Source organism: Hyla sarda, chromosome 9, assembly GCF_029499605.1.
Source record: "Hyla sarda isolate aHylSar1 chromosome 9, aHylSar1.hap1, whole genome shotgun sequence".
Taxonomy (NCBI): Eukaryota; Metazoa; Chordata; class Amphibia; order Anura; family Hylidae; genus Hyla; species Hyla sarda.
In genome coordinates this window covers 163,133,447-163,156,303 of record NC_079197.1, presented here as the reverse complement: position 1 = coordinate 163,156,303, position 22,857 = coordinate 163,133,447, and the positions used below count along the sequence as shown (strand labels likewise).

General features: G+C 44.5%; 1 protein-coding gene across 1 annotated transcript; it reads right to left on the bottom strand.

Moving 5' to 3' along the window:
* Positions 1 to 648: 648 nt before the first annotated feature.
* LOC130291108 (fucolectin-1-like) lies at positions 649 to 20,600 on the bottom strand. The gene is made up of 7 exons (XM_056539529.1): positions 20,483 to 20,600; positions 11,937 to 11,966; positions 10,909 to 11,191; positions 8,206 to 8,354; positions 3,940 to 4,019; positions 3,789 to 3,855; positions 649 to 838 (listed from the first exon to the last, which is right to left on the bottom strand). Exons 1-7 carry the CDS (start codon positions 20,550 to 20,552, stop codon positions 792 to 794), a joined length of 726 nt encoding a protein of 241 aa, XP_056395504.1. The 5' UTR covers positions 20,553 to 20,600; the 3' UTR covers positions 649 to 791.
* Between the last annotated feature and the right edge of the window lie 2,257 nt (positions 20,601 to 22,857).

The following is a 22,857-nucleotide window of genomic DNA, read 5'->3' as shown; positions in this document are numbered from 1 at the left end:
AACTGTACAGAGCTAGATAGGTTTGCTATGGGGATTTGCTCCTTCTCTGGACAGTTCCTGATAGAGACAGAGGTGTCAGCAGAGAGCACTGCGGTCAGACAGAAAGGAACAATTCGACTTCCTCTGTAGCATACAGCAGCTAAGTACTGGAAGGATTAAGATTTTTTTTATAGAAGTAATTTACAAATCTGTTAACTTTCTGGAGGCAGTTGATATGAAAAAAAAATAGCTTTTCACTGGAGTACCCCTTTAACCCATTTTAAAAGGTAGTTGACCCTGCCTTTTTATGTGTGTGGTGTCAGATGATGAGAGAGAAGAATTGTTGAGTTGGATTTCGTTACACCTGACTGTGTGTATGAGGGATCATAGGATAGTTATTGGCCAAATTAAAATGGCTAGCGGAGTGGTCTCCAAACTGTGGATCTCCAGATGTTGCAAAACTATAACTCCCAGCATGCCCGGACAGCCAACGGCTGTCCGGGCATGCTGGGAGTTGTAGTTTTGCAACATCTGGAGGTCCGCAGTTTGGTGAGCACTGGTGTAGCGTTTGGTTTTTTAATAAAACCATTCATTTGCTTTTATACAATATAAATGCCGATCTGCTATACATATACAATGAGAGATAGAGGAGATCACTGCGGATGGACATACAGTTTTATTGCATCTATATGTATTTTTCTTTAGCATTCTTTCTTGTTTCTATTTATTTTCTATTTTTCTATTAGTTTCTATTTTTTTTTTTTTTTTTTTACATACTCTTTATGTATGTATAGATGATGCTGAAGATATTATCAGGCGGCAGTACTCGCTGTCCTCACAGGGATACAGGTCTGGTTCACTGTAAAAATAAAAATACATGTTATTTTACACTGAATATTAATATTTTTCTCACAAGGATATATGGAGGAGAGAAAATAAAGTCAATATATATAGCAAACGATATAGGTGACAGCACTCTCATAAGATGCAAATAAGCGGTCTTCACATAGGCGTGGTGGCGACGTTTCGGCTAGCTCACCTCATCATTTTTGTAAGGAACTACAGGAGTACTGTTCTCTTTGGATTTTTTCTATATATATATATGTATATATGTGTATGTATGTATGTATGTATGTATGTGTGTGTGTGTGTGTGTGTGTGTGTGTGTGTGTGGTATTTTTTTTATATTATATTACCTAAAAAGAGTCTCCCATCCGAAAGAAAAAATTAGCACCAACTACGTGAAAAGCCGGAATAAGTGCAATGTGCAATAAGGAATATGTGCAATAAGTGTGTGCAACAATTCAAATAGACACATTCCAAATGTGCAATATGTATAATGTGCAAATATCTAAAAGACTGATATAATTTGCCACTAACCGATGGACATTAAGTTGCCAAAGAGGCATACAAGTGAAACACCTCTATGGAAAATAAAGCACACTAAATATTTCTGTTAACATATGCACATAACAAGTAACTGTCATTACACAATGTGTAATGACAGTTACTTGTTATGTGCATATGTTAACAGAAATATTTAGTGTGCTTTACTTTCCATAGAGGTGTGTGGGAGGCACATACAGAAGACAGATGACACAAGTATACAAGCATACCTTGATGAACAAGTAGAAAACGCACATTCACATATGCACTTTAAAAACGCACTGATGAACATTGTGGCCTAGAGAAATATATGGACTACGACCTGTGATACATCTCTACAGATATAAAATGGATGCGGCAATATAAGTAGTGTATGGTGGCTAATACGGATTTTTAATCATCACCACGAGTGTTATGTTTATACAATAAAATATTTAAAAGGTTCCCTTTGCGCTACTAATTGTTCTATACATTACTGGGAGACCTAACAAAATACGGTACGGACTAGTACCTCAGTGGATTACGTATGTGTGTGTGTGTGTGTGTGTATATATATATATATATCTCACAGAAAAGAAAACGTCCGGCACTCGAGAAGATGCAGGTAAAACTTGTCAATGGCTTTATTCACACGCTTAGGCAGGACACAATCTGACGCGTTTCGCACCCTCAGGTGCTTAGTCGTAGATAGACATACACTCAATAATGCAGGTTAAAATACACATGAGTTTGGTCACATGACCACATGAATCTTAATTAAAAACAGTTGGTTACAACGGTATATATATTATATTTTATTTATTTTTATATATATATATATATATATATATATATATATATATATATATATTTCCTCTCCTCCATATATCCTTGCAAGAAAAGGGAGAGCTGACTAAAGCTTTTTAGCCTCATTTAGGGTTTTTATCAAGGGTATTGTAAGTAAAGGAGTGTGTACGTGCGCCAAATTTTATTGAATAGTTGCACGGCATGTGAGCAATATGGGGCTAGTACACTTTTTTTCTTTTTTTTTGTGTACGTTGTGCCAAAATGTGCGACATTGTACAAATGCTGTTCACAGCCCGTTTTGTAGGCCCAAACATTGCCCGTGTTAAATTCATGACTACTGCAGAAAAACAACTCAATTTTTGATACTGCTACACACCTGTGCTACACACATACTACTCCCTATCTCCTATACACTGCTCCCTGCGACCTCCATACTACTACCAATGCTTTGTCTCTCGCGGAGCTGATAATAATATAAAATGTTATTATGTATCACAAAAAATACAGGAGTCGATCATGATAGTGGTGGGGAGGGGTCACTCACCGCCTGAATTATTTTGGCGCTTTGTAAGACATTTGTTCCAGAAGTTGATGTGCTCGTAATCATCAGTCTCTCGCGCTTTGTCTCTCGCGCTCCTGTCAAGCACAAGGCACTCCCCTGCTTCCCTAAATGTCCCAATAAAGATGTATATGTCAGGGAGATTGTGATGTAGGCTGTAGGGTCTGGTCAGAGGTAATGACATCACTCAGAGGGCGGGGTAAGAGCTCTGACACAATCCAGCCCGGTTTAAGGAGACTGAGACCACACCCCACTGACAACGAGAGGACTACACAACTTCCTGTCGGGTATTTCAAGCAAAAACATCCTGAAGCTAGTACAACTTGTGAGAACACTATAGTAGCAAGTTATGTATGTTAGGAATATTGTTTAATTTAAAGGGGTTATCCAGTGGAAGGTGTTTTTTTGTTTTGTTTGTTTTTGGTTTTTTTGGTCCAGTCTTGACTGCAATCTTTTAGGTTTCTGACTGAAGCAGGGCACTACTGCTTATCGGCAATTGATATATATATATTGAACCCCAACACCCGGAAAAGGTATGTAAAGCTTTTTTTTTTTTTTCCTGAACTTTTGTATTTACAGATAAATGTTTCTGCAATGCAGGAAAAAAATACAATATAATACAATGCTGGGCTTAAAAGGGGGTATTCCAGCTTTATACATCTTATCCCCTTTACAATGGATAAGATATATGATTGCAGAGGTCACGCCGCTGGGGACCCCCGCGATCTCAGTGCAGCCCCCCAGCATTCTTTGCCGGGTGCTGCTTCTGAGACGGGGATGTGATGTCACAGCCACACCCCCTAGTGATGTCACTCCACACCCACTCCATTCATGTCCATGGGAGGGGGCGTGACGGCCGTCACGCCCCCTCCCATAGACCTGAATGGAGGGGGGATGGTGTGACATGTCATCCCCATTTCGGAGGCAGCGCCCGGCACAGAATGCTGGGGGCTGCACCGAGATCACAGGGGTCCCCAGTGGCTGGATCCTTACGATCATACATCTTATCCTTTGGATAAGATGTATAGAGCCGAAATACCCCTTTTAAAGCTTATAATGTTTTTCTCCTGTGACTCGCCTCTCTGCAGGACGTTGTCAATGCCCATGCCCAGGACCCGGTTGTCAGTCTTGATGTTCTCCCGGAGCTGATAATTATATGAAATGTTATTATGTATCACAAAAAATACAGGGGTCGATCATGATGGTGGTGGTGGGGAGGGGTCACTTACCGCCTGCATTATTTCTGCGCTTTGTAAGACATTTGTTCCAGGAGTTGATGTGCTCGTGATCATCAGTCCGAGCTGCCGATCTGTTGGGAGATTTATAGGGATTATTGAGTGATCGCTGCCAAGTACAATTATCTGATACATTTATAAAACTGCGTAAGGCTGTGTTTATATGGTCAGGTTTTTAATTGCAGTTACTGAAGGCACATACAGGACGGGAGAAGATATTTGCTTGGTTTGGGGCCATTACCTTTTCTATATGTCAGAGCGAGGGATTGGACGCCCACTGATCAGCTTGTTATCACTTTCTGGTTAGCAATACATTTTGGACATTGGAGAATCCTTTAAGAACAGGTGATGGTAATGTGAACAGAGCCGAACTCTAAATATAATGTTGCCATTAAAGGGGTACTCCAGACAAACATAATGTTTTCAAATCAGCCGGTGCTAGAAAGTTAAACAGATTTGTAAATTACTTCTATATAAAAATCTTAACCCTTCCAGTACTTATCAGCTGCTGTATGCTCCACAGGAAGTTGTGTAGTTCTTTCCAGTCTGGCCACAGTGCTCTCACCTCTGTCTGTGCCAGGTACTTTACAGAGCAGGAGAGGTTTTCTATGGGGATTTGCTCCTGCTCCAGACAGTTCCTGACATGGACAGAGGTGTCAGCAGAGAGCACTGCCATCAGACTGGAAAGAACTACACAACTTCCTCTGGAGCATACAGCAGCTGATAAGTACTGGAAGGATTAAGATTTTTAAATAGAAGTAATTTACAAATCTGTTTAACTTTCTGGCACCAGTTGATTTAAAAGCATTATTTCCTCCGGAGTACCCCTTTTAAAATACATAATCTTCGCTCTGTTTATTTAGCTGCTGGTTTTGGTTGTTCCATATTGGTACTATTTAATTTTCCAGCATAGCTGGACATCAACCTGTATAACTTACAGAATCGTGTCTTCTTAGGGCAATGTTTCCGAACCAGGATGACTTTGACTATTTAGGGATGCTGGGAGTTATAGGTTTGCAACTACTGGAGGCACCCTTGTTGGTAGACACTGCATTAGGAAAAGTACCAATCTGCCATGGAGATATATATACCATACATTGCTTTAGGGGGGAAAGTAAGCAAGATAGCTTTGCTCCAGGAGTTAAAAGGTGAACTCCAGTGGAAATTTTCTTTATTTTAATTTATTATTTTTTTAAATCAACTGGTGCCAGAAAGTTAAACAGTTTTGTAAATTACTTCTACTAAAAAATCTTAATCCTTCCAGTACTTATCAGCTGCTGTATGCTCCAGAGGAAGTTGTGTAGTTCTTTCCAGTCTGACCACAGTGCTCTCTGCTGCCACCTCTGTCCGTGTCACTGTCCAGAGCAGGAGCGGTTTGCTATGGGGATTTGCTCCTACTCTGGACAGTTCCTCTGGAGCATACAGCAGCTAAGTACTGGAAGGATTAACCACTTAAGGACCAGGACCATTTTGGCCTTAAGGACCAGGTCAATTTTATTTTAGCATTTTAGTTTTTTCCTCCTCGTCTTCTAAAAATCATAACTCTTTTATATTTCTATGCACAGACCCATATGAGGGCTTATTTTTTGCGTCATCAATTTTACTTTCTAATGACATCACTCATTTTACCATAAAATGTACAGCGCAACCAAGAAAATATTATTTATGTGGGCAAATTTTGGAAGGTTTTGTTTTCGCGCTGTACACTTTTCGGTAAAAATGACATTTTCTTTATTCAGTGGGTCAACATGATTAAAATGATACCCATGTTACCGTATAGACTCGCGTATAAGCCGACCCGAATATAAGCCGAGGCCCCTAATTTCACCCCAAAAACCCAGGAAAAGTTATTGACTCGACTATAAGCCTAGGGTGGGAAATACATCATCCCCCCCTGTCATCATCCAGACCCTCATCATCATCACCCTGTCATCATCCCCCCTTCATCACCGCTTGTCATCATCCCCCCTTCATCAGTACCCTGTCATCATCCCCCCTTCATCAGTACCCTGTCATCATCCCCCCTTCATCAGTACCCTGTCATCATCCCCCCTTCATCAGTACCCTGTCATCATCCCACATCACCCCCTTCATCATCACCGCTTGTCAATGCCTGAGTTAACAGTGGTCTTTAACCTGTGGACCTCCAGATGTTCCAAAACTACAACTCCCAGCATGCCCGGACAGCCATCGGCTGTCCGGGCATGCTGGGAGTTGTAGTTTTGAAACATCTGGAGGTCCGCAGGTTGAAGACCACTGCCCGGGCCTTCGTCCTCATCCAGACCCCCTCCCCCCTTTTGTTTTGTACTCTCCTCCGCGAGACGTTCGGGTGAGCTGGTCCAGGCCAGCTGCGCGAGACGTCGGCCCACCCGGTCAAGATGGACAGCCCAGAACGACTATCCCTCCCCACCGGAAGGTCCCTGCAGCACAGATGGCCCGGACCAGCTCACCCTAACGTCCCGCCGAGCGGAGGTGAGTACAAAACTAAAGGGGGGAGGGGGGGGCTGGATGATGACGAAGGCCCAGGCAGTGGTTTTCAACCTGCGGACCTCCAGATGTTTCAAAACTAAAACTCCCAGCATGCCCAGACAGCCGAAGGCTTATACTCGAGTATATATGGTATGCCTTTTTATAATTGTACTACTTTAAAAAAAATCGCAAACTATTTTAACAAAATTAATATGTTTGAAATTACCCTATTTTGACCACCTATAAATTTCTAATTTTCCCGTATAAGGGAATATAATTTTAATAAATTTAGTATTTTTTTGAATATAATGTGACAAAAAAGCAGCAATTTTTTTCCTTTTTTTAAAATTTTTTTTTTATGTTTATGCCATTCACCGTAGGGGATAATTAAAAATATATTTTGATAGTTCAGACTTTTACGCACGATGCAATACCAAATATGTTTTATTAAAATATATATATATATATATATATATATATATATATATATATATATATTTATTTATTTATTTTTTAAGCTTTTTTGGGGTAAAATGGATGATTTACATTTTCACATCCTCCGGATTTTTCCCATAATTTTACTTTTTTTAAAAATTAAAAAATGTTTTTGACTTTTCTCTCCATAGTGGACTATTTATAGCAATCGTTTGCATAGCACTCATCAGTATTATCGGCTATCTTCTCCTCTGGTCTGCTTGATCTCAGACCAGAGCAGAAGACCCCAGGAGACGGCAGGAGGCAGGTGAAGGGACCTCTGGCTGCCATGCTGGATGATGGGATCTCCGCGGCAGCGATGCGGGCGATCAGAACATTCATTTAAAGTACCGCACTGCCGCAGATGCAGTGATCTGTATTGATCACTGCATTTGAGGGGTTAATGGCGGACATCCACGCTATTGGGGATGTTTGCCATTACCGGCGGGTCCCTGGCTGCTGATAGCAGCCAGACCTGCCATGCATGACTCAAGCACCGGTCTGGTGCTCGTGGTCATGGAGGAGTGTAAATGTACGTCGTGGTGCGTTAAGTACCACTGCACCATGACGTCCATTTACGTCCATTATCGTTAAGATGTTTATATAGAAGTAATTTACAAATCTGTATAACTTTCTGGCACCAGTTAATTTAAAAAAATAATATATACGGTAGTTTTCCACCGCAGTACCCCTTTAAAAAATGTGCTCTCTAGTTGTACGTATTAGTGGTAGCTTCGCTGTTCGTCAATGTTCAACCCACTTAAGAAGCCTTAAAACATTATTAGGAATTATCGGCCATAGAGGAGATCTGTAGGCACATTGGCTGTCACTTAAAGGGGTACTCCACCCCTAGACATCTTATCCCGTATCCAAAGGATAGGGGATAAGATGTCTGAGCTCGGGGGTCCCGCCGCTGGGGACCGCCGCAATATAGCATGCGGCACCCACCTCCCATAGACTTGCATTGAGGGGACGGGGCGTGACGTCACACGGGGGGCGGAGTCGTGACGTCACAGACTTCCGTTCCGGTGGTCGGGACCCAGACCCTCCAGCGCTTCCGGAGCAGAAACAGGTGGGTGCAGCAGGGAGATCGCGGGGGTCCTCAGTGGCTGGACCCCCGCGATCCGACATCTTATCCCCTATCCTTTGGATATGGGATAAGATGTCTAGGGGTGGAGTACCCCTTTAACTTTTGGAATCTAAAAACTGTAAGTGAAACCACCTGTGTTGCAATAACAGATAAAGCTGCATAAGAGTGGTATGAGCCGTCAGTGTATTGCATTTAGTGTTCGTGTAAGACTCTGCAGACATGTTTACCTGGTACATTCAGGGTTCCCACCTGAACCTCACACAGGGTTAAGGTATCAGTGCGGCTCGGTATGACCACAGTGACATACCGTCCATAGATCCCGCCACATGGAAAGGTCGTTGTTGTTCCTGCACGCATAGAGGAGATGACCGAGCAGCTGAAAGAAGGCAGGAAAGTTATTTATTTTTTTAAATCTGTCTTTTTATTGAATTTTCAATGTTCACACAAGAAGAAAAACAAATGCAAACATACCCCTCCCCCCAAAAAAAATCCCAAAGAACTCCCGCCTGCCCCCCCCCTTCCCTCATTATAGGCTATTATAAGATACATGAATTACACCTGCTGTGATGTCCCAGACTAATATAAGAACGAGTGATCAAAAAAAAACTAAACCAAAAGGGACTACAGTAACATAGCCAAAATAGTCATAACAAACATCTCAAATGGCTGAAACGAGACGGGCACGATCAACAGTCGCGGCCCAGATCACCGGTATGTACATCATGTAGGCAGAGCTAAAGTATGACAAACCAATAGGGTTAGTAAACTAGTAGACAATAGAGCGATAAATACATCCAGGGGGCACAACATGCGATTTCCCCCGGGTAAAATAACAGTGACTGTCAGCTCCCATCCCCCTCAGATACGCCCTTAATATGGGACTGCTGCGGGTACGTGTATTTCCTCATAGCCTTTCATGTCACATTCACCCCTTCTCTAGGCAGATAGTGTTATTCATTTTTTTAAATAAGCTCAAGCAGAGTCGGCAGGGAAGCTCCAACCAGTTTGCGCTATTAGTTTAGGTGCCTGGTACATACCCCAATGTCCATTCCATTATCCTCATCAGACCCCTCCAGAAATCCAAGGATACAAGTAAGAGCAGATGTAGGGATCGTAAGACCATACACCCGCCTAACGAGCGGGACCACCTCCCTCCAGAATTGTGTAAGATGAGTACAGTCCCACATCGCGTGTAGTAGATGGGCATAAGGGAGGGAGCATCGAGGACAGCAGCAGTGCGGCCAAACTCCAATCCTTGTGGAGAAAGGCTGGTGTCCGGTAACTTCTGTGCAACAAAAACATTTGAGAGACACAATGAGCCTCTGAGACTGCAAATCTCGGGGTAATGGCCACAACCTGAGCCCACTGCTCATCCGACATAGGACCAACATCCAACTCCCACTTCTCCTTAATGGTCAGCGGGAATGCCCTATGATAAGAAGACAGTGATTCTCTATAAAGTATATAGACCAGAGAGAGGAATAAGAACGGGTATTAAGATCAGGCAAAATAGGATATTCCACAAGGGGTATATTTCATAAGAGCCTTAAATTTTATCCACACCTTGTGGATTAGAATAAAAGTATGGGTAAGGTCTGGGGGCCTACTAGTCTGCGCTGCAATCTCCAACAGATAAATAAGGGTCACCCCTCCAAGAGGCTTAGATACTAAGTTACCAGCACACCCCATAGAAGTATGCAAGTCCCAACTGTTCAGCTGTTGAACTTGTGCCCCTAAAAATATAACCATGGGTTGGGAATAGAGAGGGAGAGAGTCTTCTAGGACTGTATCCACCTTTACCAGCCCACCGGAGCACCTGAAAGCTGAGCTAATTTATGTAGGCTAAAGTCCGCAACGGCCGAGCCGCGAGGTTCTAGTTGGGAACTGATAGACCACCCGCCTCTTTACTAGGGATCGACCGATTATCGGTATGGCCGATATCGGCCGATAATCACGATTTTGGGCATTATCGGTATCGGCAATTACCTTGCCGATAAGCAGATAATGCACCGCCCGCACCGCGACCGAAACTCCCCCCCCCCCCCCCCGACCCACCGCACCGCACCCCCCACCGTAGTGCTGGGCGGTATACCGGTATGGATTTTTGCCCATACCGCTATACCGGTCGGGCCTCTCCCCCACCCTCCGAGTCAATAAAAAAAATTAAACTTACCCGTAATGGGGGTGGTCTGGGCCATCCTTCCCTCCTGTAGTGTCCGACGGCATTCCGGGTGGAGGGTGAACCGGTCCGGGCTGTCCTTCTCCGGGGGTCATCTTCTCCACTCCGGGCAGGCTCCGGCCTAGTACGCTGCATAGACGCCGTGACGTCAGGTGCGTCGCTGCGCACGGGCGTCACTGCGCAGCGGCGTCTATGCAGCGTACTAGGCCGGAGCCTGCCCGGAGTGGAGAAGATGACCCCCGGAGGAGAAGGACAGCCCTGACCGGTTCACCCGGAATGTCGCCGGACACTACAGGAAGGATGGCCCAGACCACCCTGACAGGTAGGGGGAGAGAAGCGGGTGGCGGCGGTGGCGGCCTATGGCACCGCAAAAGCCACTGCAGTGCATTGATTTAAAGCGCTCGCTTTAAATCAATGATCTGCAGCGGTGTCGAGGGGGGATAAATAGCCGATAACTTATACCGGAATATCGGTATAAGTTATCGGCTATCGGCCCTAACCTCCACCGATTATCGTTATCGGCCCTAAAAACCGATATCGGTCGATCCCTAATCTTTACCTCGCTGTAAAGTTTCAAAATGGATTCTGGCAGGCTTAAGGAAAGATAGCAAAAGGACTGGTGCCCACCTATATATCTTCTTTTGAAGGGCTTTATGGAAAATATTATGGGAAACATTGGTACCCGATACCATAATATTAGCAGTTCCTGATAAGAGTGGATACCAATCAGGTTTTACCTTCCTGTGCTCACCTTGGGTTATACACACCATAGTTTTCCAGACTCTCACCCACATGGATCTCAGCCCAGGGCACCTGAGTTGTGGTTGCAAGTTGGCTAGTGATGGTGACATTGGAGATATAGTAGCCACGTCTTAGGTCCACAGTCCACCATGGCTGGTACTCGTTGGTCGTCTGACTGCAGGACCCTTTCAAAAAATCGGTATTTGTGTTGCCATCTATTGCTAAGTGAGCTTCTCCCTGTCCTGAGACTGAGCTGGACTGAAAGGCGAGACCCTGCAGAGTCACGTTCAACACTGGAAGAGAGGAAAAACATTCCTATCATATGTATGGACTTGACTTGAGATCCAGTAGTATTACCTTCATATCTATCACCAGTCTGTTTACTAGGCCAAAAGTAATATTCCCTTTTTCACAAATTTTAGAGTTTCTGTCCATTTAGGGTGATGATGGATCTATAATACCCAGCACACCTATATGACCGAAGACAACAAGGGTAATAAAAATGCCTCCTGACACCTTATAAACAGCACTGTCCATGGATTATATGAATGGATGGACTATAACTTTTGCAGGTGTCAACTAAATGGTCACTGTCACTTTAAAAAAACTTTTTTTTTAATCTGCCAAGGCCTAAAAAGTGCTGGGTCAATGGAGGGGGTCTCAAAGCATCCATTGTCATTTATGGAAGAAGTGAGTCAGTAAGTATTTTGGTGCTTGTAAAAGTATAGTAACATTTTGGTAAAAAGGACCATTTACCATAACCCTTTTAGGTGAAGACTTGAGAGGAGAAGCTTGGACCGTGTCGGGGAAAATCTTTGACACTGGGGCCTTATTATGTAGGAGACATTATCTCCATTCTGCCAGTAGAACCAAGTCTGAACCAAGCCAAAGTTAGGACATTTATATAAGAGTTTGGCACAGTTTTTGTGGCCCTCACCAAGATAACACCTTCAGTTGCCAATCAATTGACAGCCACAGAGTTTGGAAAGTAGAACATTGGAAGAACATGCGATTAGAACAATGAAACCATTTACTTACCGGCAGATTCCACATTTGTATACTTGAGGCCTGTAAAACAACATATATATCATGTATGAACATCTTGTATACAGGCAACAGTCTGTTCTGAAGTTAGTGCACAGACAAAAATGCCGTAAGTATTAACCAGTGTTCTCCAGAATTTCCACCTTTTTGAAGAACACTGGCATATACACTGCTCAAAAAATAAAGGGAACACTAAGATAACACATCCTAGATCTGAATGAATGAACTAATCATATGAAATATATACAAAAAATGTGGGAGCTCTACGTAAAAAAGAGGGAAAACCTATACCGAGGATACTGCGTTGCACATACCCATGTGCCAATGAGGAGTACTAATAGTATAAAAAGGGAGGCAGTCCTGCGAGGCTAGGTAAGAGTAAAGGGTAAATGGGCAAAAATTAGAAAGAAAGAGAAAACGTGTCTAAAATAGCATAAAATAATGACATTTATTTAGAAAATGATGTGAGGTCTGCGGCAGCGCCCCTGTCGCAGACTGGTCACTAGATAAAATGGTTACAATGGTATAAAAATGCTAAAAATATAAACAGTGATATTGCACTTCAACAATTGGACAATGAGACAATGAAAGTGGGGGCAATGGGACAGTGCAAACAGTATCTGTTTAGTTATACTGTAAAGTCATATTATAGGAGCCGGGATTAATCCAGATGCAAGTGCATGGCAAAAAAGTTAATAATCCAATAGGGCAATTTTCAGTAGCTCTGGAGCCTCCCAGATTGGGGCCCACTATAAACGTTTTTAGGTGCAGAGATACAGGCGATGCCCCCTCTACCCCGAAGGCACGGGGACTGAATGCAAGAGGGCAATCGCTATACAGTTCAGGCACTTAGTGCCTCTTACCTACTACAGTGTGCACGGTCAGATGTGTGCGGCTGTGCTTGCGATCCAGATGCACGTCCCGGTGGCAATGTAGAAATGTAGGAGGGGTGATAGGATCCGGTGCGGGGGGTCGGAGATGATGGCTGGGAAGCAGCGTGTGGCAGCGCTGTGTAGCCTAGCGGTCGTAGCAGCATATGGCAGCGCTGGAGGTATCCTCTCTACCCCGATGGGACGGGTTTCGGGGAGCTGCGTCCCCTTTTTCAATGGTGGAGGTTCAGGAAGACTGTATGAACCTCCACCATAGAAAACGGGGACGCAGCTCCCCGAAACGCATCTGGTGTTAAGACGCGTATACTGAATACTGAAAATTGCCCTATTGGATTATTAACTTTTTTGCCATGCACTTGCATCTGGATTAATCCCGTCTCCTATAATATGACTTTACAGTAGAACTAAAAAGATACTGTTTGCACTGTCCCATTGCCGCACTTTCATTGTCTCATTGTCCAATTGTTGAAGTGCAATATCACTGTTTATATTTAATATTTTTAGTATTTTATACCATTGTATACATTTTATCTAGTGACCAGTCTGCGACAAGGGCCCTGCCGCAGACCTCACATCATTTTCTAAATAAATGTCATTATTTTATGCTATTTTAGACACGTTTTCTCTTTCTCTTCTTTCTAATTTTTGACCATATATCTTTTACTCTTATCTAGCCTAGCAGGACTGCTTCCCTATTTATACTATTAGTAATCGTATGAAATACTTTCGTCTTTACATAGTTGAATGTGCTGACTAGTGTTGAGCGGCATAGGCCATATTCGAATTCGCGAATATTCGCGAATATATGGACGAATATTCGTCATATATTCGCGAATATTCGCATATTCGTTATATCCTCGTTTTATTTTCGCGTATGCGAAAATTAACATATAGAAAATTAGCATGCTCGGAAATTCGCATATGCGAAAATTAGCGTATGCTAATTTTCGTATATGCGAATTTTCGCGCGCCAGTCTCACACAGTAGTATTAGAGCCTTTTTTACACCACACAAGCTGGAAGCAGAGAGGGATGATCACTGTGATGTGTACTGTGAAGAAAAAAAAAAAATAAAAAAAAAAAAATGAATATTCGTAATTACGAATATATAGCGCTATATTCGCGAAATTCGCGAATTCGCGAATATGCGATATTCGCGAATAATATTCGAATTGCGAATATTCGCGAGCAACACTGGTGCTGACAACAAAATCACACAAAAATTATCAATGGAAATCAAACTTATCAACCCCTGGAGTTCTGGATATGGAGTCACACTCAAAATCACAGTGGAAAACCCGACTACAAGCTGATCCAACTTTATGTAATGTCCTTAAAACAAGTCACAATGAGGCTCAGTAGTGTGTGTGGCCTCCATGTGCCCGTATGACCTCCCTACAATGCCTGGGCACGCTCCTGATGAGGTGGAGGATGGTCTCCTGAGGGATGTCCTCCCAGACCTGGACTAAAGCATCCACCAACTCCTGGACAGTCTGTGGTGTTGGTGGATGGAGCCGAGACATGATGTCCCAGATGTGCTCAATCGGATTAAGGTCTGGGGAACGGGCGGGCCAGTCATTAGCATCAATGCCTTCCTCTTGCAGGAACTGCAGACACTCTCCAGCCACATGAGGTATAACATTGTCTTGCATTAGGAGGAACCCAGGGTCAACCGTACCAGCATATGGTCTCACAAGGGGTCTGAGCATCTCATCTCAATACCTAATGGCAGTCAGGCTACCTCTGGCAAGCACATGGAGGACTGTGCGGCCCCCCAAAGAAATGCCACCACACACCATTACTGACTCACCGCCAAACTGTTCATGCTGGAGGGCAGGCAGCAGAACGTTCTCCACGGCGTCTCCAGACTATGTCACGTCTGTCACATGTGCTCAGTGTGAACCTGCTTTCATCTGTGAAGAGCACAGGGCGCCAGTGGAGAATTTGCCAATCTTGGTGTTCTCTGGCAAGTACCAAACGTCCTGCACGGTGTCTGGTTGTAAGCACAACCCCCACCTGTGGCCGTCGGGCCCTCATACCACCCTCATGGAGTCTGTGTCTGACCATTTGAGTGGACACATGCACATTTGTGGCCTGCTTAAAGTAATTTTGCACAAGTCCTGGTAGGTAGAAACAGCTGATCGGCACTGCTCTGTCTCTCTCTGTGTTGGTCGGAAGTGATTCGCAAGGGGGACTGCGTATGGAGGTGCTCAACTACTTGGAAATGTAGACTGTCCAAAATCATACAGGTAAAGAAGAAAGCGTTGTGGCACTCACCAGGTAGGTTACTTCATAGATAGCGTTATTCCATAAGAAGGTGCATTAACATGGGCGGCATCAGATCCGGCCGGACCGGGACGCCAGTGCGTTCGCTTGCTGGGTTACAATTGTTTCACGCTTGCGCGCTTCAACAGACCCTCGTCTGTTGAAGCGCGCAAGCGTGAAACAATTGTAACCCAGCAAGCGAACGCACTGGCGTCCCGGTCCGGCCGATCTGATGCCGCCCATGTTAATGCACCTTCTTATGGAATAAAGCTACCTATGAAGTAACCTACCTGGTGAGTGCCACTACGCTTTCTTCTTTACCTGTATGATTAAAGTAATTTTGCAGTGCTCCTCCTGCTCCTCCTTGCACAAAGGCGGAGGTAGCGGTCCTGCCGCTGGGTTGTTGCCCTCCTATGGCCTCCTCCATGTCTCCTGATGTACTGGCCTGTCTCCTGGTAGCGCCTCCATGCTCTGGACACTACGCTGACAGACACAGAAAACCCTCTTGCCACAGCTCGCATTGATGTGCCATCCTGGATGAGCTGCACTACCTGAGCCACTTGTGTGGGTTGTAGACTCCGTCTCATGCTACCAATAGAGTGAAAGCACCACCAGCATTCAAAAGTCCCCAAAACATAGGAACTGAGTATAGGAACTGAGAAATGGTCTGTGCTCACCACCTGCAAAACCATTCCTTTTATTTGGGGTGTCTTGCCAATTTGCCTATAATTTCCACGTGTTGTCTGTTCCATTTGCACAACAGCATGTGAAATTGATTGTCAATCAGTGTTTCTTCCTGAGTGGACAGTGGGATTTCACAGAAGTGTCAGTGACTTGGAGTTACATTGTGTTGTTTAAGTGTTCCCTTTATTTTTTTGAGCAGTGTATATAATGATATATTAAAGCAATACACTGGCAAAACATGTTACTTCTATGGGGTCTTATGAGCTCCCTAAGATTAACGTGGTCAAGAAAAGAGGGAAGAATATGCTGACGACACCTCTGCTGCTTCCCTGCTCGCAGCCGGACCCAGCAGAAATGCAGCAGCGGTGATGTCGGGGTGCTTCTGAAGCTCAGCCCGCGCACCAAGCCTGCTGCCCAAACAAGGAAGATAACTGGTGAACAGGAGTACGAATTGGGGACAGGTAAGTATGGTTATCATTAGTTTCACCTGCACTACACACCTGTATCAACAGGTTAGTCCTGGTGAAACTAATGACTTTTTGCATATCATTAGCATGTCTATAGATCCTGTGATTTCTATATTTCCAAGACTTATGATCTTGTATTTTGTGGGTGTGTAGTTCATGTTTGTTTTTACCTAGTACTCTAAGTACAGTGGTCCCTCAACATACGATGGTAATCCGTTCCAAACGGACCATCGTTTGTTGAAACCATCGTATGTTGAGGGATCCGTGCAATGTAAAGTATAGGACAGTGGTCTCCAATCTGCGGACCTCCAGATGTGGCAAAACTACAACACCCAGCATGCCCGGACAGCCGTTGGCTGTCCGGGCATGGTGGGTGTTGTAGTTTTGCAACATCTGGAGGTCTGCAGGTTGTAGACCACTGTTAGAGGAAGTTGTACTCACCTGTCCCCGCCGCTCCGGACCGTCACCGCCCCCACCGCTGCCCGGGATGTCGCTGTCCATCGCTGCCGCTGCGTCCCCGAGGTGTCCCCGACGCTCCGGTAAGGCCTCTGCTCCCGCGGCATCCGCGCGCTCTGTCGCCACCATCATGTCGCTACGCACGCCGCTCCTATTGGATGACGGGACGGCGTGCGCAGCGACGTGATGACGTCGATGGAGAGCGCCGACGATGCAGGGGATCCCGAAGAGGACCCACCTCTGAGAGGCCATCGCATGTTGAAATTATCGTATGTCAGGGCCATTGTATGTCGAGGTGACACTGTATTGTTTTATTTATTTTTTTTTTATTTTTTTTTGGGGGGGGGAGTGTAGATGTCATTCAGGCTAATACACATTGCTTGTGTTATTTTAGAAGACCTGTTGCGACCATCTTTTAAAAAAAACAAAGCCATTATCCTTCCCTTTGGGTGGTGTAAACTCTCGCCCTCACTTTAAATCCAATATGTAACGTCATAACGGCTGTGGACATGCGGTGCCACCTACCAGTTTGACTTTGGGCCAAACTTGGGAGCGCAAACTAAATATTTCCATGGTTTTCACCCTTTATCCCGCTCCAGGATGCAGGAGCTGGGCTTCTGTTGCAGGGGAGATACCAGGCCACTACTGCAAGAGGTGGCAACTGCCAGGCAGTTCAGAAGGCCCTGTTGCAGAGTACAGGGGATACAGGAAGGAGGGGGTGAGCTGATGCTGTAGTTGGTAGTAGCGCAGCACAGCACAGCAAAGTACAGAGTAGTAGAGCTGAAAAGTTGTTTACGCAGTGCTGAGTCTGTAGCACAGCAGAGTTGAGAAGCTTGGTCTACATTCTGACACACACTGGAAAATCAGCAAGGTACTGAGGGATAAGGCAGAAGCAATGTCAGGATAACAGGCACAGGTTAGGAACATCGATCAGCAAGATGAATTCAGACACGTTAGCTAGTAGTAAACTACATAAATTGCTCAGGGAACAAGAGACTGCAACAACCTTATGCCTGACAGGGATTGGGAGGGAATCTTTAGAGAAGACCGCACTGACCTATGAAGTTAGACAATTCTCATGCACAGACTCTAGAGGGCAGAGCAGGAACTGCAACAGTGGTAACAGGAGTGAGTCCAGAGCAGTGGAAACATGGAGCAGAGAATGCAGCTCCGCACCAGTGAGTGCAAGGACACAGTTCACCAGCAGAGGCAAACCGCTGGCATTACACAATGCTATGCAGTGGCGGATACAGGGGGGGGGGGAGGATCTTTTCGGGACAGAAGGATGCTCTGATTAACTCTCTGTGGCCCTGCGTCACTGACGTCCCATGCGTGCGCCCATAAGAGCAGGAGGACGCGCGCAGGCCAGCATTGTAAGTTACCAGCGGCATGTCAGCTTCGGTGCCCCGACTACCGCACTGCTCCTCCCGGAAACTGCTGCTATTGCCTAGATTGTGACCCCGGACCGGAGGAGCAGTTCACACAGCAACACAGGACATACAGCCTGCAGCCATACGCTTTATATGGCTAGAGGCTGTATGTCTGCGGGGACCACTGCCAACTTAATGTGGGAGAAGTATACTCCCAACCTAATGTGGGGGAACTATGTGGGGGGAACTATGCTGCCAACCTAATGTGTGGGAACTATGCTGCCAACATAATGTGTGGGGGGGACGACGACTATGCTGCCAACCTAATGTGGGGGGGGGGGAGACTATCCTGCCAACATAATGTGGGGGGAACTATGCTGCGTACTTAAAGGGGTAGTGCACTGCCCCAGCATTCGGAACATTTTGTTCCGAACTCTGGGTGCGGGCCTCAGGGGCCGTCATGCCGCCTCCCATAGGCTTGCATTAAGGGGGCGTAACATCATGAGTGGCGAGGCCGTGCCATCTTGATACCCCGTCCCCTGTATCGCCCGTCATCAGCCACGGAGCAAACATAGCTCCAGGCTGCTGATGTATGGGGGTGCAGCAGGAGAGATCCCAGCGGCAGGACCCTCGCAATCACACATCTTATCCCCTATGCTTGGGATGGGGATAAGATGTCTAGGGGCGGAGTACCCCTTTAAGTAATGCAGTTTATGGATTCTTATGGATGCCTGGCCATCCAATCTATTAGATGTTGTTTTATTCATGTAGTTCACTTTGATGGCCACATAAGACCCTTCCCTCACACCTTCCCATAGTAATCTTTTTTTTTTTTTTTTAAACAATGGGCCTCATTTACTAAGGTTTTTCCCAGTAGATTTTGTAGGGTTTAATGTGTCATGCCCCAGAATTTCCGACAAAAATAATCCAAAAAACCCTACTAACTTTCCACTTTACTCAGAAAACCCTACAAAGGGGCGTGAACCATCAGGGAAAAGGGTCGGGTCTCTGAAAAACAAACAAACACATTTTGTAAACAAACCTACAAATTTACTAATGTTTCTGTAATGTCTGTCTCTGGCCAAACACGAAGAGTTAAATGACTCTAGTTGGGCTGGAGCTGCTGGGAGCTCACCTGTGTCGTCTGGGTGTTGTATCCCTGATCACCTGTCTATATAAGCTAGGATCAGTGATCAGTTCATTGTCTGTGAAAGGTTGTACCTTAGCTGACACCTCCTGCTTACTGGATACCTGCTTTTTTATTGATCTTTGGCTTTTCCTTGACTTTTCTCTTGCTCTGCATTCCTGTACTCCGCTATTTCCTGGTATCGACCTCGGCTAGTCTGACATTGATTTGACCATGTGTGTGTCTTAGTGTATCTCTGTTAGTTTGTGTGCCTCCAGCTGTTTACCGACTCCTACTGTTTTTGTATTTTATTATTTTGGCACTAAACAGGGAGGGTTTGTCATTGTGGTTGTCAATCCGTCGCTTAGGGCTGATAAGGGACAGTGGCTGTGGGAGAGTTAGGGCTTCACTGTTCCCTGCCCATACGTGATAGTTTCCACATGAAATGTGGTGGATTAGAGGTCTAGAGAACCCGATTGCTCTTGGCAAAATGTAGGGAAAATGGCTGAATACAAGATATAATAGTAAATACAGAGGAAAAATACCTGTCCTAAACAAAAACCCACAAAGATAACTACACTCTACATTTAGTAAATGAGGCCCATTGTATTTACTGAACATTTTGGACAATACAGCAGAGACGGTAGAGGGATTACAAAAAGCCGTACTGTGGAGGACGTCCGAATTCCATTATCGCTGTCACTCTAGACCCAAATGGAGGAAGAAAATAAAACATGTAATACAACCATCCAATGGATCCATAAAACACAAGAGGTGAACCCAGATTAATAGGAACAAACCAGGGAAGGGGAGGGATGGAGGGGAAGGCGGTAGGGCACCCAGAGGAGTATGAACCCAAAAGTACTCCATGAAGATAAGGGGTAAGTACTCCATGAAGATAACATTCAAGGGAGGCGAAACAGGGGAAAGAAGAGTCAGATTCGCTAGGACAACTGCAGAGACGGTAGAGGGATTACCTGGAGCCGTACAGTGGATGACGTCCGGCCATTATTACCACTGTCACTCTAGACCCAAACAGGGAGGAAGAATGAAGGAAGGATGGAGGGGAAGGCGGTAGGGTACCCGGAGGAGCATGAACTCAATAGTACTCCATGGAGATAAGGGGTAAGTGCTGTCAGTCAGAGCCTAGTGGATCTTCACCGCCTATGGATTGCTCCGAGTACCATGTAGTGAGTCCAAAGCATTCCTTCAGCTTTTATCTGATATCCCATAGTATTTTATAGTAAGAGATTTAAGGAATAATTATATTTGATATCACTTACCTCCGAACACGAGGAATAAGAGAACGGCCTGGATTGTCTCCATCTCTTCCAGTTGTCCAGATAATAACATAGATCCTCATCCATTACTCTCTGTGTCCCTCCACCGCCCAGTTATTTTACATGGCAAATTAGGACTGTGTTAGTATATGAAGATCCTTGCAGTCAATAGTCGCTAAGCCTAAAGTCAACATATAATATACATAGAGCTGCTGCTACCACTCGCACCACTCGTATGTAAATGTATTGTGAAGCAGTTGAGATATATGGGGGGGAGTGAGTTCTCTGGAATTCTGGTTGGTCGTACCATTGAAGAACACTACTGTCAATGGAAGATAATTTGCATCATGGCAAATATTATTCCCTTGCATATATATACGTCATTGAGAAACAAGCTAAGTCACATTATATATAATTTTCTTATTGCATGTTATAGGAATATCATTTTGGGGTGCATTACTACTCATAATACACACTTCAGCTGCTGCAGACGGAGTCTGCAGCGGCTGAAGTGTGTATTATGAGTAGTAATGCACCCCAAAATGATATTCCTATAATATACAGTAGAAGCATTATATACAATGTGACTTAGGGTGTTGGGGGGCATTAAATGGGTACTCCCGTGGAAAACTTTTTTTTTTTTTTTTAAATCAACTGGTGCCAGAAAGTTAAACAGATTTTTTAATTCCCCACCCCCTCAGCCCAACCCTATATAAGTAGTAGTTAGCTACACAAGGGCCATTTCTTTCCTAGCAGCCTCCCAGTCTGACTGGGAGAGCATGGTAAGTGAGCTGTTACACCTTGTTCACACTGGTGTGGTGCTGTGCGGCGTCCGTTGCTGCCGTGGCGCCATGTCTGCGGGGGGGGGGGCGCGCGACCCATAGACTGGTTTGAGTGGCATTGGGGCCGCTCTGCCAGTGGGTCGTTTCCCCCCCGTGGGCACTGGTGACGCGGCGGTGGTCGTCGCCGCCCGGTGCTACGCCATTTTATGCTAGGGACGTTAGGGACCCACTCTGAATAGGTGGCCTTGACGTGGCGAGTGGGCTTGTACTTTTTGATCAAAAATGTATACTAACAACCTGTTAGTTTTTGATATTATGCTGAGAAGCAATCAGATCATTATACAAGATTGTAGATGTGCACCATGTCTGTTTTCTACCCGAATTCAGATTTGTAAATTACTTTTATTAAAAAAATCTTAATCCTTTCAGTACTTTTTAGGGGCTATATACTACAGAGGAAATGTTTATCTTTTTAGATTTCTCTGATGTCATGACCACATTGCTCTCTGCTGACCTCTACTGTCCATTTTAGGAACTGTCCAGAGTAGGAGAAAATCCCCATAGCAAACATATGCTGCTCTGGACTGTTCCTAAAATGGACAGCAGAGGTCAGCAGAGAGCACTGTGGTCATGACATCAGAGAAATCTTAAAAGATAAGCATTTCCTCCGTAGTATATAGCCCCTAAAAAGTACTGGAAGGATTCATATTTTTTAATAGAAGTAATTTACAAATCTGTTTAACTTTCTGGCACCAGTTGATTTAAAAAAAAAAAAGTTTTCCACGGGAGTACCCCTTTAATGCCCCCAACAGGCTAAGTCACATTATATGTATATAATGCTTCTACTGTATATTATAGGAATATCATTTGGGAGTGCATTACTACTCATAATACACACTTCAGCCGCTGCAGACTCCGTCTGCAGCGGCTGAAGTGTGTATTATGAGTAGTAATGCACCCCAAAATGATATTCCTATAACATGCAGTAGGAACATTATATATAATGTGACTTAGCTAGTTTCTCAATGACGTATTCGACAACGTATATATGAGTCATGAGAGTGGGAAAATCCTATTCAGAGTACATAGACACTTTTCACTAATCCTGTCCTAATGTTTCCCCAGTATATAGGAGCCTCCAGCCTGATGTGTTCATATGATGTAGTAACATTGTGCAGTCATTGGTCTACTCATACGAAGGGCTTGAGGATGACGATGGCTGCGTGAGAACGCGTTAGTAACCTCAATCTATAACACAAAGTCACTGAGCAAAGATGCCGTAAAGTGAGTATTTATAGTAAAATAGGTGGTGCTGAGGTCAAGAGTCATATAAGAACGATGACATCAACTGGAAGACGAAGTGTTAAAAGGAATTTGTAATTGTTTCAAGTTTTTATGTTAAATATTTATATATTTTTTTTATTACATTTTTACTAATATAAAATAAGGCTTAATAATTAGCTGAGCCTTCCTATTCTGTAGAAATCACAGTCTACTTCTCATCATTACAGGCATGGTTACAATGAAAGATGATATCAGGATATAGATAAGACAGGATCGGACCATTCACAATAGGTGATGGTCATAGCTCAGCCT